The sequence below is a fragment of the Aureobasidium melanogenum genome (assembly GCF_000721775.1).
Source record: "Aureobasidium melanogenum CBS 110374 unplaced genomic scaffold scaffold_8, whole genome shotgun sequence".
NCBI classification, from domain to species: domain Eukaryota; kingdom Fungi; phylum Ascomycota; class Dothideomycetes; order Dothideales; family Saccotheciaceae; genus Aureobasidium; species Aureobasidium melanogenum.
In genome coordinates this window covers 784,780-800,707 of record NW_024470060.1, presented here as the reverse complement: position 1 = coordinate 800,707, position 15,928 = coordinate 784,780, and the positions used below count along the sequence as shown (strand labels likewise).

The window sequence follows — 15,928 nt, the reverse complement described above, 5'->3', positions numbered from 1 at the left end:
TTATCCTGCGATGAACGTGGCGAAGCGGACAATGGGATCAGGAACGAATTCGAACCGTTTGTCTGCCAAGGGGGGCGAATTTACTCGGGCGGCTTTTGATAATTATGGACACCCACATCCTAAACGCCCTAAGAATTGACAGCTCTTCTGCGGACCACTCCTTCTGTTTTCTCATCGCAACAACGAGGCACAAGCCAAGGTCTACTTGATTGTATCCCAATGTCATATATACTCAAGACGACTAGACTCGAATTTGCCCAGAAATCCTTGCCACCTATATAAGACGTTTCCGAGACATATTTCCACCACCGTTGATGGCGACTCATACCGTTGCCGCTCCAGCTATCTTCGCTCACAACACTCGCTTGAATTCCTACAGTGGCTAGCTGAGTCTCAATCCAATGGTCCAGATTTGGTATGACCTCTGTTTCTCAGGTGCACATCCGAAGACCAGATGTCGGGATCAGCAAGAATCGCACACTGCTTGGCAAACAATGTCCTATCTCTGCTGAAAGCCGTTGGTGTACTTGAAACCTGCCAGGAACAAGTACTCTTGGCTGCCCTGCGATTTCAACAGACTTGCAGGTGTTTGATTAGTTGGGCATGGCATCGAGGCAACGCCGCTATTCTACATGAAAATGTTCTCAGAAGATATAAACGGTAGGTGCAGTGCAGAAATCCACAGGTGGTTCCTTCAAATTTACCATCGCCAAGATGTTCATCCATTCATTGGTACCCTTGCTCCTTTGTTTCTCTGCGCAACTTGTCAGCGTCTCGTCGTCTCCAGTTGTTGTCGAACGCGCAGCTTCGACATGTTCTGCAAACGATATCGCCATAGTGAAACGTACGGCTCCGGCTGACCCCGTATACTTTTGTCAATGGTGGCAGCAAGAGTAAGAACAACCATCAAGGTCGTCTCAACATTACTAGACTAACAGTGCAAGCAGTGTACGCACTAGATCGCCTTTCATGGAATTTACTCCGACTCAAGTCGATACCCTTTGCAAATGCATTTCGCCCATAGCAACAACGGGACCTAAGTGCAAACGCAAGCTCAGGCGATCAGAAATCGAGGAAAGAGCAGCAGATCCCAATGCCGGTCGTTCCGCATCCTCCTGCAGTGCTGAAGTCAGCGTCCAATTCACTGAACCATGGCGCTTCTGTACCTTCTACACTGCCTACCCAAGAACCACATCACCATTTAAGAAGTATACTGCTTCTGCTTTGACAAGTCTATGCAAATGCGCAATCACAAAGCCTTCTACTACAACGAGCAAGAAGGTTACCACCACCTCAGCTTCTAAGAAGGTCTCTACCACGTCAAAGAAGACCAGCACAACTAGCGTAAAGCCGATTACCACATCCAAGAAGACTTCAACGACAAGTACCAAGAAGACAAGTACTTCGACCAAGCCAGCAACTGTGCAGAAGCCGGCAACAACCAGCAGCAAAAAGCCGACAACTACTAGCACCAAGAAACCCACAACCACCAGCACCAAGAAGCCGACCAGTACCAGCACCAAGAAAGTTACATCGACAAGCACCAAGAAGTCTACTATCACAAGCACCACTAAAAAACCATCAACCACTAGTTCAAGGAAGACAACTTCGAGCACAAAGCGAGCTACAACAACAAGCTCGAAGAGATAGGGTGCTGGCAAAAGGTCGTAATTTCCTTCAGGTCCCCAGATATGGTAAATAGATTTTCTTCACGAGTATTCTTATGTCGCGCAGCAACGATTCTGTATGCTGATTTATATTATCACTGTTTCCACTGAACACAAAGCATTAGACGTAATCTATCCCAAGCGTGAGGACCAGCAATATTTGAGCTGTAGGAATGCACAAACATATTTGGTACAGGAAGTTGGCCAGAGAGTGTGTTGTCAATGTCCTCTGGGTCTTCAGGTTGAACATGGCGCAGTGAGAAGGCTCGCTCGCGCAGCTTTTGCCTCACAATCCACGGCGCAATCAGCGAATACGGATCGAATAAACATCGAACATCGCTTGGGCTGAAAGCGACTGGAGTGATACCTGACCTGGACTTGGGAAGAGCAACTGTCGTACCTTCGCACGTTCGTGGCAAGTGAGAAGTAGACATGGCACACAAGAAGCCATGGCGACACTAGAGAAAACCTCAAGTGTTGGTATGCTGTGGAGGACCTCATGTATGCCCGCTGCGAGGTCATCAGCGAAGAGAAGAACATCCTTGCCTGCAAAGAATGCCATTACAATTGGGACCATTTCAAGAAGAAATATCTGGTTAATCAACCACCAGAGATCAAGCGCAAACACTGGGAATGGTTCGTTAAGCACCAAAAGAGTGGTCTGAGGGTCGGCAACTTCAAATGGTTCGAGCATGACTGCCAGATCTGCGGTGCTGAAGCAACCCGTACTCCTCCTCCTCCTGGCCATCCTGACAACAACGTCAAGTTCTGCCATAAGTGCTATGACGCAGCGAAGGCTACGAAGAAAACCTGGTCTGCATGGAAGAGTTTCATGCTCGGAAAGTTCGAGAAGCTCAAGTTCCAGGGGAACTGCTCTATCATGCTTACAAACAGCGGAGTCGGTGGTCTTGGTCTGAATTTGACAGTGGCCACACGCCTGATCAACTTTGATCAATACTTCAACAAAGCCGCCGAAGTCCACTCAGAGGACGCGACGCCGACACCCTGCTCAAGACAGACGACAGGTTGCTGTTATCTAGCATACTGAACACTATATCCATATAGAAGCATTGGTTTGAAAGCGCTGCGGAAATGCACAGTGTATCTGAGAAGAATGTCTCTCTCTCTCCATCAGGTGTTGAGCCCTATATACGCAGGTCTACCTACCCTGTACACTCCACTTGCTAAACTGACCCCTTAGCCACCCAGATTCAAGAGGCAGAGTTGTAGCTATAACGCGCAATAATGTCGTATGCAAAGTTGTCAGGTTATGGTGGAATCTCAAGAAGACGGGAGTCCTCGTATCGTCTTTCTGACGACCAAGCAGTATCGAAGGCTACTTCTAGGTTGCGTCTGGCACTTTTCACATTAATCTAATGGTCGTTGGTCGAACTAGAGGCACCAACATTGGGAACACATTGTGCATGGGGTTATTGGGGGCAGACACCACAAGGCAGTCTCACTCGGGCCTCCCTACGCTCAAACAAAAGCTTTCCTTGGACAGGTGTTTAGTCTGGAGACTACTGTGTATTTCTGCAGCCGTGATTCGTGAGCTTTCGTGAACGGAGAGACAGAGGCAGGGGCGATCAACATGATTGTCCCTGAACCCCTGAGTGGCTCGCGTACTATGTATCGGCGCTCCGTGAATCGACCACTACTCCGGAAGACATCGTGCAATTTTACGGCGCGAAAAGACGGTACTCGTCCGCGTCGGAGCAATGAGGAAGAGTTGAATGATTGCACCCGGAGACGCGATCCCCCGCCGTGTCGCACTGAACTCGCTTCTGGAACGAGACAAATGCTGCATTCCGACAGTCATTTTGAAACGAGGGCTTTGACTTGAGATTTAGATGTAAAAGAAAACATAAGTTTCCGCGGCTGCGGGGCTCGGCTTTGGGAGAGTGGAGGATCTATTGAAGGGATAGTTACTGGGATGATGAGATGCGGACGGCTGACACATCAGCACAGTCAGCACTTGCATTCTTAAAGTCGCACCTGCCCGCACAATCACAAAGCAAACCAAACCCATGAGATCGCAGATGGACAAAACTGTGTCGCTCCTTCCTTGCAAAGCCAGTTTGATGAAGAAAGCCAAAACAATTTATCTTTCTAATTCAGATCAGATGCCTGTCGCTCTCTGGTTGCGTCTTTTATCTGATTCTATCGTTGATGGGAGCTGCGCGAATAAGTTTGGCATTGAATCCTGATGGTACTGCGCTTGTGCAGTCGATAAAGTTGGCCTGATCTGACTCAGGGATACCAAGGACGCTGAGATGAGCCATCGCAGGTGCGAAGGCTGCAGTCCACTTGCCTACGATGTGTGTCAGCTCCGATGGGATTCTAAAGCAATCTTGAAAAACTCACTCTGACTGTTGACGAAACTCTGGAATACTTGACCCACGGTTGCATTGGGGTTTGAGAGGTTGATGTCGGACTCGAAGCTATAGACGCCCTTGGAGCGGGTATCTGTCTCGGAGTAGTATGTCACGTCCCACTGGCCCGGGGTAGAGTCTTGGGGTCCTATTTGAAATGTCAGTCTACCAGTCTGGCCTCTGCAGAAGACTTGCCATTTACCATCGAAAGGAACACCGTATTGCTCCTGAGCTACAGCCTTGGACGCGGTGTGAGCACCGATCAAAGCAGCAAGCTCAGGCTGACTGATGCCCTTGTCCTCGAAGAGCTGAATCAACACTTGCTGAGCAGCGCCTGGACCAAAAGCTTTTGGCAACAAATTATCGGGTGCTGCAGTACTTGTATCTTTGCGACCGACAACCTAGAAGTAGCGAATTTTGTTAGTTGTTCTCCCGATATTCGAAGGTCCGCTCGACATACAGTCTGCACTTTTGGACCTCCAGGACAGCTGACAATCGCCACACTCGCAGCGAACTGGACCAAGTCTGCAGCACCAACTTGAGACTTGTACTGGTCGTACTTTCCGCGCAAGAAGAAGTAATACTGCTGAAGGCCAGCATTCTCGTCTCGAAAGACTTCTACAGAGCTCAAAAGAAGAGATCCATCGGCGCCGCCAGTGGCAGGGGGGTAGGCAGGAGTCTTTGACGAATACGATCCTGCGACGAAGAGATCAGCGAGTGTTGTCTACGTTGAATTTTCGCATGGCGACGTACCAGAATCATGGAAAGCGAAACGAATGGCACCTCGCGCAAGATCGGTGCATCCATTGAAGCCAATGAAAGATTTAGAGAGATCTGATGCAATGGTCGACCAGATGGCGGGACATCCTCCAGATGCTTCTGCGAGAGCCGTCAAGGCGAGAAGAGCGAGAGTCTTGCCGAACATGTTTGCTAGATCTGCTGAGGCTTTGGTAAAACGATGGTAGAGATCAGTAGGCAAACGGTGATTAGTATCTATACTCTAAGAGAGTGGCGAGGATTGAGCTGCTGGTTCAATGCCTGCTCTTCGCAAGAGTGGCCTTGCTTTTATACAAACCGCAAGATGTATTTTCGGCAGAAAACTTACTCATGGAACTATAAGCATGAGTAGAGGACCAAGCATTATCCATGCTTGGACCGAGTAAGTCCATCAAGGTAGCGGCATAAATTTAGAAAGCCACGTTCGAGCTGGTTTCACAAAGCGTGAAGGGCGAAACGCACGTTCGGGCCATGTTTTGAGAAAATGCTCAGAAACCGTTGTGTAGTCAGACAATCGACTAGTCTTACGGTGTTAGATACGTTCTTTCGTCTTATGTACTTCGGTGGTCGGTACATCGGACTCTTCAATTCCGGACTTTTTGACTTTGTCATTTCGCGACTTTGGTTGGTTGGTGGCTGACAGTGCTGACTGAGTGTGTAGCCATGTAGAAACACGGGTTTTGGCGGATTCTGATGCTGAAGACCAAATGGTTGTTGTGGTGCGAATTGTGGATCGAGCATGAGTGCGATTCTGACACCCATCGGAACAGCTTCGTGGTACTCGTCCGGAGGCCTAACAAGGCGACATCCGACAAGGCAACGGATTGATTTCAAGTTTCCGGCCGAAGACTTGAGGCTCTTATATTGGGCAATGACACACTTGCGTGTGGTAGAATGCAAGTCAGCTGCAGCCATCCGATATAAATATCCGCTCTAGTGGCGGGATTGAAACGATCGAAGGTACATCGTGTACATACTTTGTCAGCATCAAAAAACCATTCTTTCTTCCAACACTTTGAGGTCCCAAGCCTTGTGCAGCTATACGGCAACAAGCTTGATCGCGATTCTCAAGCTGTCGCAGCAGATTTTGCCGATCCTGCAAACAGTACATGTGACAAGAAACCTGCGCAGGAACCGAGGAACCGAAGTCTTGCATCTCATGTCAGGGCCTCGGGAACTCGAAGCATCGGTATCCTTACACGTCCATATGCACTCGAGCCAGCCTCAGCATGTCTCAACTTACACAGCATGTATGCAACATGCATGAGCCCATATTATCGTTCGTTTCTCCGAGGGTGCTCGAATATCGATCCTCATGCGCTGAGCTAATAAGCAAGAAACACGGAAGAGCCATGATCTTTCCTCGCCTGTCCTACTCGAGCGAACACAGGGCATTCTCGAAAAGTAGAGCAGCCAAAAGTAATGTCGAGATATGCAGGCATCCGTTGATCAAAGGCTTGGGAAGCTCAGCACGCCGTATTGGAGTCTTCACCCGACTCTGAGCGGGTGTTATTCTCTGTCACAGTACCACAGATATTGTATAGGTCAAGAGATTATCAGGTTCCATTGTTCCAGATATTCCGTTCGTAAGAAGGGTTTCTGGTGCCCGTGTCTGAGTTGCTGCCATGGTTTTTCAGAGAAGCCGAGTTTCGATGTTTGTCAAAGACACACAGCATCAGAGACCACATCCGACCCGAAGCTTGAATGGTCCTGAGGTGGTGATACTCTAATCAGACGCTGTATGTTGGCTATTGGGAATTTTACCAGAACTCGGTGGACGGCTATGATCTTCGCCAGAATCAAGGCATCAGCGTGCTCCTTCATGTTCTCAAGAACTTCTTGGAAGTGCTCGTCAAGATATGATCATACGGTAAGAGCCGATAGATATTGCATGCTCGTTTAAGCACCACAACATAGCCGAGTATGACTGCCGGACTGTGCTTTCTCGAAGCGATCTTACATATGTCTGGATGTCTCATATCAGTCGATGAAATAGCGCATCGTGATGACTCTGTACGCAGACACGCTCAGCTCGAAAGGACGTGAAAGCACTTTCGTGTCAGTTTTTGTGGGCTACGCGGTTACGTGGCGAGGGAAGGAGTTGTCTCCGAGATGAGGCTCTCTCCGTCCAATAGATCATGCGGAGAGTACCGAGAAGGCTCACGGGAATACTGCGGTCCACCAAGGTGGACGCATGCAAGCTCGAGCATCGCGAGCTGTTGAAATCGCGCAGGCGTCACAGAATCACATCTACCGAGACAACTAATCAACAAAGCACATACCGACTGAATTTGTTGACCTTCTCAGAAATCTCGCGCTTGTCCGTATGGAACTTTTGCGACCCATCGCCAGATTCGAAGTTGAGCCGCTGGGAAGAGCTTAGCTTGGACCCACACAAAGGATCAGCCAATCTGTGAAAGCTCCGATTGGGCATTCCAAGGAGCTTCCTCCACTCCTCCGCTTGTTCATGAGCTGTAGAATCGTCATGATATTGCATGGAGATGCGCCATTGTTTCTCCTCACCCTTCTGGGAACGCAATTGACCTGAGAATGACACGGAGTACTCTACTCCACCTTGAAAGGAACAGCCTCCGACAGAATGTCAACGTCACGGACTCTAGGAAGGGGGGTAGAGCTGCGAGGTTAAAGTAGCTGTCGCTGCATCCTTAGACATTGCTTTCGAAATGGATATTCCCTCTTCTCTTACCAACAAACTCCCAATCATGACTTCCAACAGTAACCAGACGAACCCTCTTCAACACCCCCTGGAGGCCATTGCTACTGGCATTCAGGGAGCTACCTCTGGCGAGGCTCGTGCCCCCAGAGTCGCACACAACATGTCCATCAACGAGGGTCCCGCCGACATTATTGCCAAAGTCTCAGGTCATACTCAGGGTGGAAAGCGCGAGGACGACGGCCCTTAGTAAGTAAGCCCAAGGTACAAACACCATGACTAGTGGTGGCGCTTTGTCTCAGTCTGTACGCAAGGTCCGCACGGTGTATTGAAACACCGTCCGGGACGGCGTCTCGCAGGGTTGAGTACACTCGTCTAGCAAAGTCGTGATGTTTTTACCCATCCGACTCTTTGTAATCATGCTAATTCAAAGAAATAAGTTATACCAACAATGAGGGAATTCCCCTGCCCGATGCTGAGCACAGCAAGAACATTGGCGGTATTCCTCTGGTCAGCGATGTCCACCTTTTGCAGAAGCAGCAACACTTCAACCGTTCCAAGAACCTTGAGAGTAAGTCGGACCTATAAGCAGCAGAATACCTGGACTGACATGACCAGGAATGGTGCACCCTTGTGGTAGTGGTGCCTTTGGTCACTTCGAGGTGACCAAGGATGTCTCGGGCCTGACCAAGGCTGACTTCTTGTCAACTGTTGGCGAAAAGACTCCCGTGTTTGTTCGTTTCTCCACCGTTACCCTCGGCCGTGAGTTCCCTGATGAGGCTCGTAACCCTCGTGGCTTCGCCATGAAATTTTACACCAAGGAAGGCAACTATGATATCGTTGGCCTGAACTTCCCCGTCTTCTTCTGTCGCGACCCCATCCAGGGCCCCGATGTCATTCGTTCCCAAGCACGCAACCCTCGCAACTTCTTGCTCGACTATGATGCCACCTTCGATCTGCTCGGAAACACCCCTGAGTCAATCCACGCTGGTGTTATGTTCTTCAGTGACCACGGCACTCCTCAAGGCTGGACCAACAACCACGGTTATGGATGCCACACCTTCAAGTGGGTCAACAAGCAGGGCAAATTCGTATACATCAAGTACCACTTCCTTGCCAAGCACGGTCAGAAGCAGTTCACACAACCTGAGGCTATCCGCATCTCGGGTGAGAACCCTGACTACTCCAAGCAAGAGCTTTGGGAAGCCATGGAGCGTGGTGAAGAGAAGGAATGGATCGCCCATGTACAAGTCATGCAGCCTGAGGATGCCGACCCTGCCAAGTTGGGCTTCGACCCCTTCGATGTCACCAAGGTTTGGCCTCGCGACCAGTTCCCTATGCAAGAGTTCGGTCGTCTCGTGCTCAACAAGAACCCCGAGAACTACCACCGCGATGTCGAGCAGGCTGCCTTCTCACCCGGCTCCATGGTCCCCGGTATCGAGGATTCGCCCGACCCGCTTTTGCAGTTCCGCATGTTCTTCTACCGCGATGCTCAATACCACCGCATTGGTGTCAACTTGCACCAGGTGCCCACCAACTGCCCATTCATGGCACGCTCAGTATCGTCCGTCAACTTCGATGGTCAGATGCGTGTAGACGCCAACCACGCTGGCAACAAGCAGTACACTCCCAACAGCTTTGCCCACAAGTTCCGTCCCGATGTGGCCGAAGCACCATACAAGGTCTCAGACAACGTTGTGAGCCGCAAGAGTCACTACTACCACGAGTGCAAGGTCAGCGAGTACGACCAGGTCCGCGAGCTGTACAAGCGTGTCATGGATGATGGCGCCCGTGCCAACCTCCACTCGAACACGGCCAAGATGATGAGCAACGTCAACTACCCTATCATTCAGAAGAAGTTCCTTGCTCAGATCTACAACGTCGCTCCTGAGTACGCTCAAGCTGTGTACGACATGACCAACTACAAGCACGGCGAAAAGTTCGACTTCGCTGAGGTCGAGAAGCTCAGCAAGGATGCCCACATGTGGTACAAAGAGCCTATGCTCAGACCTGATGAGGACAACAGACTTGTTGGCTTTGCTCCTGCAAACCCCTTCTACCACTAAGCGAGGCGGCTGTGTGTTTGGTAGAGTCATGATGTTGCTGGTACAACCCTGAGCTCTATTCTTTTTTCCTATAGTCTGAGATACCACCTAATCAAATGATTGTTGAAACAAACGCCATAATCAATGCCTGTGAATCTATGTTTCGCTTGGATTTTGTGTCAGTCATACGAGTTGGATGTGGCTGTTCCCGCGAAAAGAACGTTTGCAGAGCTGAAATGCCAATCTGAGCATACCACGGAGATATCGGACGTCGATTCTCAAGAATTTAGACATCAATATCGCTCTAATACTCAGGCAAGGTCAGCAAATGACAAGCAGTAGGAAAGATATGCAGAAGTGTCTTCATAATCCGGTAACTAGCATCCCCGAGTTTCGGCAGTGGAAATGTCGAGACCAATTTCATGTTTGATGAGAAATGGGCATGATTGTTCAGCAGCGCTGACATAATCGACAATCGCGTCATCTCCACGACGGACGGCGACCCGCTGTGTTTCTACGATTTGCGCGCCGCCTTCGAGCGGTATATATTAAATCAATTGCCCCTCCTATGTCATAAGTATCAAAAGCCTTTATCTTCCACATTTCCACTCTACACACTCATGAGCTTGTCTCGAGTCCCACGCACACTACAAATCTTGCGTCCAATTCTGTCACCCATCACACAAACTGCTACTAGACCTCAAAGCACAATGACTACAGCCGCTTTCAAGTACATCGATCCTACCTCGTTTGATCCGAACGCGACCGAAGCCTTCAAGAAGCCATGGGGCAAAGTCGATGGTCCTGGATACTCGTTCAGATTGATTGATCATCAGCGCCAAGTCGAGAACCTTCGTGGTCAAGAAGCAAACTTCAACACCGATACTGCCGGATTCGCCGTATACAACTCGCCGTCAAAAGAGAAGGAGTTCACAGATGATAACGCTGTCCGCGAAGGCTACTACAAAGAGGTGGAACAAGTCCTAAAGCAGCAGATCCCGGGAATCAAGAAGGTTGTCATCTTTGATCACACCATTCGTCGCAGAGAGAAGGCCTCGCCTCGTCAGCCTGTTCAGCAGGTTCACGTAGATCAGACACCGGCTGCTGCGGAAATTCGAGTTCGCCGCCATCTGCCTGCCGACGAAGCAGAAGAGTTACTCAAGGGTCGTTACCAGATCATCAATGTCTGGAGGCCCATTGGTCACAACGCGAGCGACTTCCCTCTGGCCGTCATTGATTGGCGCACAACAACCCAGAAAGACTTTGTCAAGGTCGACCTGCTGTACCCGAAACGCACAGATGGCGACAACGACGACCGAGGAAAGGAAGTCTTGCCCGATCCCAACTCAATGACCTCTACTCAAGGATATGAGCCCAAGGGTGAGACTTATGCCGTTGCCCCTTCAGACAAGCACAAGTTCTACTATATGAAGGACATGACGCCTGACGAGGTCATGCTTCTCAAGTGCTTTGACAGCAGAAGTGAGTGGTCGCCAAACAGCACTCCTGGTCTAGCTCACGGCACACCGCATACTGCATTTGTCGACCCTCAGACTCCGGCAGATGCACCTGGTAGACAGAGCATTGAGGTCAGATGTTTGGTATTCTACGACTGATCTCGACCTATATTCAAGCCACATATAAGCCCTGGCAAGAGGGAGAGAGTCTATCATTTGGAATGTAAGCGAGTTATGAGAGAACATGAGATTATGATTATGCTTTTGCAATTGGTTTCGGGTCCTTTTGACCGTTGACTGGTTTTTGCTATACCAATATTTGAGAATTTCAGAATTGTCTCTCCCTACACCCCAGATCAATCTGGCAGCGTGACAGGAGTCTGCTTTCGTTGCCTGTTCGACATTGTTCGGTCCAATCAGATACACTAATGCAACGTGTGGTCCTTGAGTATGGGGATCAGAAAGGTATCGCGCATGATTTGTGTTTAAGGTTGAGATCGTGGTGCCCCGAGCTGGCGTCCAAGCTCGATGAACCATTGGAGGCACATTTACTATATTAAAGCTTTGGCTATAGCAAATCCAGCCTTGGATGAAAGGTGGATTGCCTTAGGAACGAACAGAGACCGTTCTGCGAATTTGGCGGTTTGGCGAAACACGTGCATGTCGGCTGAGACCATTGCCATGCTCTTCCCACGTTTCTCGTTCCCTCTACCGACTGCAACATGTCGTCCCGATGCACTCGCATAAGACTACCATCGGAGGCTTGCCACCCGCAGTGCCACCCGTAGTGCCACAGCACAGCCCAACAGTAAAAAGGCGTTACTCAAAATATTGACCCTTGGCTAGGTGACGTGCCGGCTGAACCGTTTTCTATCAAACGGACGCCTCTTCAGGAAAGAGCCGCTCAGAGCGCGACACAGCAACTGCAAGAAGAACACTCGACATTCGCCGCACTGCTTTTTGCCTGTGATCAGACGAAGTGTTTCCCGATGTTGCGACACTTGCAAAATTGTGCTGCGCCCAGCCAATAATTATATCTTGGGTAGCTGGGTTTGTCTCTTCCGGTAGACTGGAGACGAGACTCCAATACCCCGACCGTTCGACATTGAAATGTATTCAACGGCTTCGACGAACTGACTGTTGGCGTGGCAGAATGCAAACCTTGAATGACTCGGCATTCTGACCAACTGCTGGAGCAACCACGACTGCCAGGAGTACATCGTAGCCGGACGCGATGAACAGTCGCGAAGATCCACATTGACAGGAACCGATGGTCTACAGTGTAAGCAGCCAGAACAACAACGATACAGTTAATCTTCCCAGCGATCATATGTGTGTCTAACAGATACCAACATTGGTCGAGGATGCGCATGACTAAGGGTTTGGCCAGATCCGTTCCCCATATTTGTTCGCACGACTCTGGACTCTGGTTGTCTCTCTCCTGTGTCATCTTGGGCAAATAGTGCAGAGTCTCGTCATGCCGTTGTCAGCCTTACCGTCCTATAAGCGTCTTGCTCGTCTGCACTTTACATCTAGAGCAAGCTCTATCTCAGGATGACCAACGGCCTTCCAACGTTGCCGTCTCCTCTTTGCCAAAAACGATAGGATTCATGAGCTTGCCCTGCTATTCAGCATGTCGCGTGAGAATGAAACAGGGCTCTCGCCCTATTCACTAAGGAGCCGTCTCTAATTCACCACGTTCCAGTCTTCAACGCTGGCCGCTTTGAGGCAACGATCCACCGTCCCGCTAGGCGTAGTAAGTGGCTTTCTAGACGTGGCAATCCTTCATCGGCCTCGGCAGCAGATTCATACATATCTCGAACGCCAGGTCTGATGGTTCTTTCTGAATCCCATCGGAGATGCTCGCGCCCTGTCCCTCCTGACTTCGACTGCACAACACAGTCATGACCCAATGACTGACCAGATCGATACTAACAACAGCTATCCGCTCTACTCGGAAGACCATCCCAAGTATGGCAGCACAAAGAATGCGGTGCCTACGATACAGGTGCCGGCGGAAGCACACACCAATGCCGCACCTCAAGGACTAGGCTTGGACAACTTTGCATCTGACATTTCCGCAAGATACCATGCACAGCGTAATCTACGCAAACACTCCAGGGCTGGACCCGACTTCAGGGAGTTTCTGCAGAAACGCAACCAGCGACAAGACTCACAGGCTACACTTGTTGACTTCACCCGTCGCCCATCGAGGACAAATGAGGGCAAGTTCCGACTACAAGTTGTCCCTGGTGACTCGCAATCCACAGACCTTCAGAGACCTGGGTCATCACGCCGCGGGTCAGCAAACTCACGGCCTGGAAGTTCAGGCGGCCCTACAGATCTTCGTCCAACAACACCTAACAAAACAAGTCTTCAGTCTGGCTCACCTCGTCTGGGTGGAGGTGAATGGGGTGCTTTCAACTGGAGGCCAGGCATCAGTCCCTTACAACCAACTCATGCAAAACTCCAGAGATTGGACTCTGATGCAACCCTTGTGGATACTGGTTCATGGAGACGAGGCTCACGTCAATCGTCACGTTCAGGATCTCGCTCAGGATCTCGTTCAGGATCCCTGACTGAAGATCCTTTCAGAAGCAAATCGGATCTCACCACCTTGGACGCACTTCCGCACACTAGATTGCGTCAACCATCATTTTTCCAGCCGGTCATAGAGCTCGACCCGGTGGTCGAAAAGGACCGTGGACTATTAATTGGAGGTGTGAAGCCTTTAGATCCTGATCTTGACCAAGAGAAAGAGAACAAGACCACGGAACCAGAATTAGCAGTTGCGGCACCGCAGACTGTTACGGAGGAGCCAAAAAGCACACACCAAGAGCATGTCATTCCCACGACGCAGGAGACCTTTGTTACCACGACATATCCAGAAATTGCAGACCCGGTCGACCCCTGCCGCAATTTGACTCGAAACGACTTGATCAAACAGCGCGTAGTTTTCAGCAGCAACATTTTCGCCATCAACGTTGCCATGTTGGTGTTTGCACTCTTTGCTCCTAAGAACATCTCGGGACGTTGGGTACTGTCATTCATCGTCTTCATCAAGTCCAAGGATTGTATCTCTTCCATCATCGGCCTGTTGTATCTGATCTACAAGGCGATCAAAGAATTCTTCAAGCCGCCACCACCAGTCGAGTCGAAATGGATCTTGTCCTTGATCCCTGCCTTCTCGGAGTCGGAAGAAATGATCAGAAACTGTGTCTTCTCGCTCCGAGACAACGACGCCCAGCCACATAAACAAGTCATGTGCATTATCCTGGATGGCAAACCAAGAGACGTCAAGCAGTACATGCGTATCACAACCACTTTCAAGCGCAAATACGTTACATCGAGGTTCAAGCGTAATGAAGTGGTCATCACAGCTGGATTCATGGAAGATGTACCAGTCATCGTCTTTGAGAAGGTCAAGAATGCAGGCAAGAAGGATTCGCTCATCTTGTGCCATGACCTCTTCAATGTCATGAGAGAAGATGCTCCTCTCTACACCAAGTTACTACGCAAGGAGATCGAGAGGAACGTGTTGCCATCCCTTGTTGGCGAAAGCTTCCCTGGATTCGATATGGTTTTCTGTACCGATGCCGACTCGGTCATTCACAAAGGTGCTGTAGCAGGTCTGGCAAATGCTCTCGTTCGCGATCCCAAGGCCATCGCCTCCTGTGGATTGGTGCTGGTCGAGCTTGAAGCTGGTGCAGAATGGTCCTACTGGAACTTGTACCAGCAATTTCAAGTAAGTTGAACCAGATCTGTGGAGAAAAGAACCGTGCTAACTTTGCAATAGTACAACTTTGGTCAGTTCGTCAGACGACAAGCTGAGAGTGTATGGGGTAAAGTCACTTGCCTTCCTGGATGCATCACCATGGTCGCAGTACGACCAGAGATGGCAGGAGCAATGACTAGATACGCAGCTCCTATCACTGCATACCCTGTGCTCTTACACCAAGTCCAATACTTGGGCACCGACCGAAGGCTCACCTACTCGATGCTGTCTCAAAGCAAAGACCTACACACATTATTCGTACCGGATGCAGTCAGTGAGACCGTGGCTCCGCAATCACTCAAGCACTACCTCAGTCAGCGAAGACGCTGGGGTAGCAACGCCTATTTCAACAACTACTTTTATTTTGCCGGCGAGAATATGATCTGGATCACGCGACTGTGGGCGTGCATTGAAGTGACAAGACTCAGCCTGGTATATTACCGTGTGGCCAACACGATTCTCTTCATATACGGACTTGTCAGCAGCTTCGACCTCATGTCCATCATCCCACTTTTGATCGTTTCACAACTGCCGACACTCTGGTTTCTCATCAACACGGCGACAAACAAACAGCTTCGCCAACGAGCTCACAAGATCTTGCTGGGGCTGGTAATTAACAAGTTCATGGCGCCCATCATGTCTGTCTGCGTCTTCACAATTGTCGTCAAGAACCTGGGCTCACAAGCATGGGGGCTGACGCATGGTGCGACGAGTGCAGCACCAGCAGCCGCAGCCACAGCCGCCGTTGCCGAAGTGGCCGAAAAAGAGAAGGCAGAGACACAGCAAGGACTCCTCGAAAGCCTTGAGCCTCGCAACGGCTCTATCATGTCCATCATCACCGAGGAATCAAGCATCGGAACAAATTCACCAAGACCCAACTCGTTAGCCAGTCGAGACCGAGAGGGCGAATCCGAAGTCAACGAGATTGATGAAGATGACCCTCGGGAGAAGATTGTGGGCCTTCTCGCAGCAGGACTGTGAGAATGGCGGTGTCCCAAAAGCACTTTTTTTTTTTTTTCCTTTTTCCTTTGTCATTATTTCTTTTAGCTTATGATGTTACGACCTATATGAGTTACGAATATAATACCACAACAGCATTATACTATCAAAAGCTTCTCGGTGGTCTCAAGTGAATTGAAGCATGATGGCTTGGTTCAGCTG

The 15,928-nt window shown here is 49.9% G+C and overlaps 6 protein-coding genes across 6 annotated transcripts; 5 read left to right on the top strand and 1 right to left on the bottom strand.

The window, feature by feature from the left end:
- Window positions 1–714: 714 nt before the first annotated feature.
- Window positions 715–1,650, top strand: M437DRAFT_84017 (uncharacterized protein; the record flags this gene model as incomplete). Its single annotated transcript, XM_041028026.1, has 2 exons — window positions 715–893; window positions 948–1,650. 2 exons carry the CDS (start codon window positions 715–717, stop codon window positions 1,648–1,650), a joined length of 882 nt encoding a protein of 293 aa, XP_040880673.1.
- Window positions 1,651–2,166: 516 nt separating this feature from the next.
- Window positions 2,167–2,715, top strand: M437DRAFT_65591 (uncharacterized protein; the record flags this gene model as incomplete). The annotated part of the gene is made up of 1 exon (XM_041024609.1): window positions 2,167–2,715. One exon carries the CDS (start codon window positions 2,167–2,169, stop codon window positions 2,713–2,715), a length of 549 nt encoding a protein of 182 aa, XP_040880672.1.
- A 1,102-nt stretch (window positions 2,716–3,817) lies between these two features.
- M437DRAFT_47016 (heme peroxidase) lies at window positions 3,818–4,964 on the bottom strand (the record flags this gene model as incomplete). Its single annotated transcript, XM_041021364.1, has 5 exons — window positions 3,818–3,978; window positions 4,032–4,187; window positions 4,242–4,440; window positions 4,500–4,735; window positions 4,793–4,964. The coding sequence occupies 5 exons, from the start codon at window positions 4,962–4,964 to the stop codon at window positions 3,818–3,820; spliced, it is 924 nt and encodes a 307-aa protein (XP_040880671.1).
- Window positions 4,965–7,539: 2,575 nt separating this feature from the next.
- M437DRAFT_46801 (heme-dependent catalase) lies at window positions 7,540–9,556 on the top strand (the record flags this gene model as incomplete). Its single annotated transcript, XM_041021327.1, has 3 exons — window positions 7,540–7,739; window positions 7,931–8,061; window positions 8,109–9,556. The coding sequence occupies 3 exons, from the start codon at window positions 7,540–7,542 to the stop codon at window positions 9,554–9,556; spliced, it is 1,779 nt and encodes a 592-aa protein (XP_040880670.1).
- A 689-nt stretch (window positions 9,557–10,245) lies between these two features.
- Window positions 10,246–11,151, top strand: M437DRAFT_65588 (uncharacterized protein; the record flags this gene model as incomplete). The annotated part of the gene is made up of 1 exon (XM_041024608.1): window positions 10,246–11,151. One exon carries the CDS (start codon window positions 10,246–10,248, stop codon window positions 11,149–11,151), a length of 906 nt encoding a protein of 301 aa, XP_040880669.1.
- Window positions 11,152–13,783: 2,632 nt separating this feature from the next.
- On the top strand, window positions 13,784–15,748 carry M437DRAFT_47106 (uncharacterized protein; the record flags this gene model as incomplete). The annotated part of the gene is made up of 2 exons (XM_041021388.1): window positions 13,784–14,737; window positions 14,789–15,748. Coding segments are annotated over 2 exons (1,914 nt in total), but the record flags the coding sequence as incomplete, so codon positions are not given.
- Window positions 15,749–15,928: the final 180 nt, after the last annotated feature.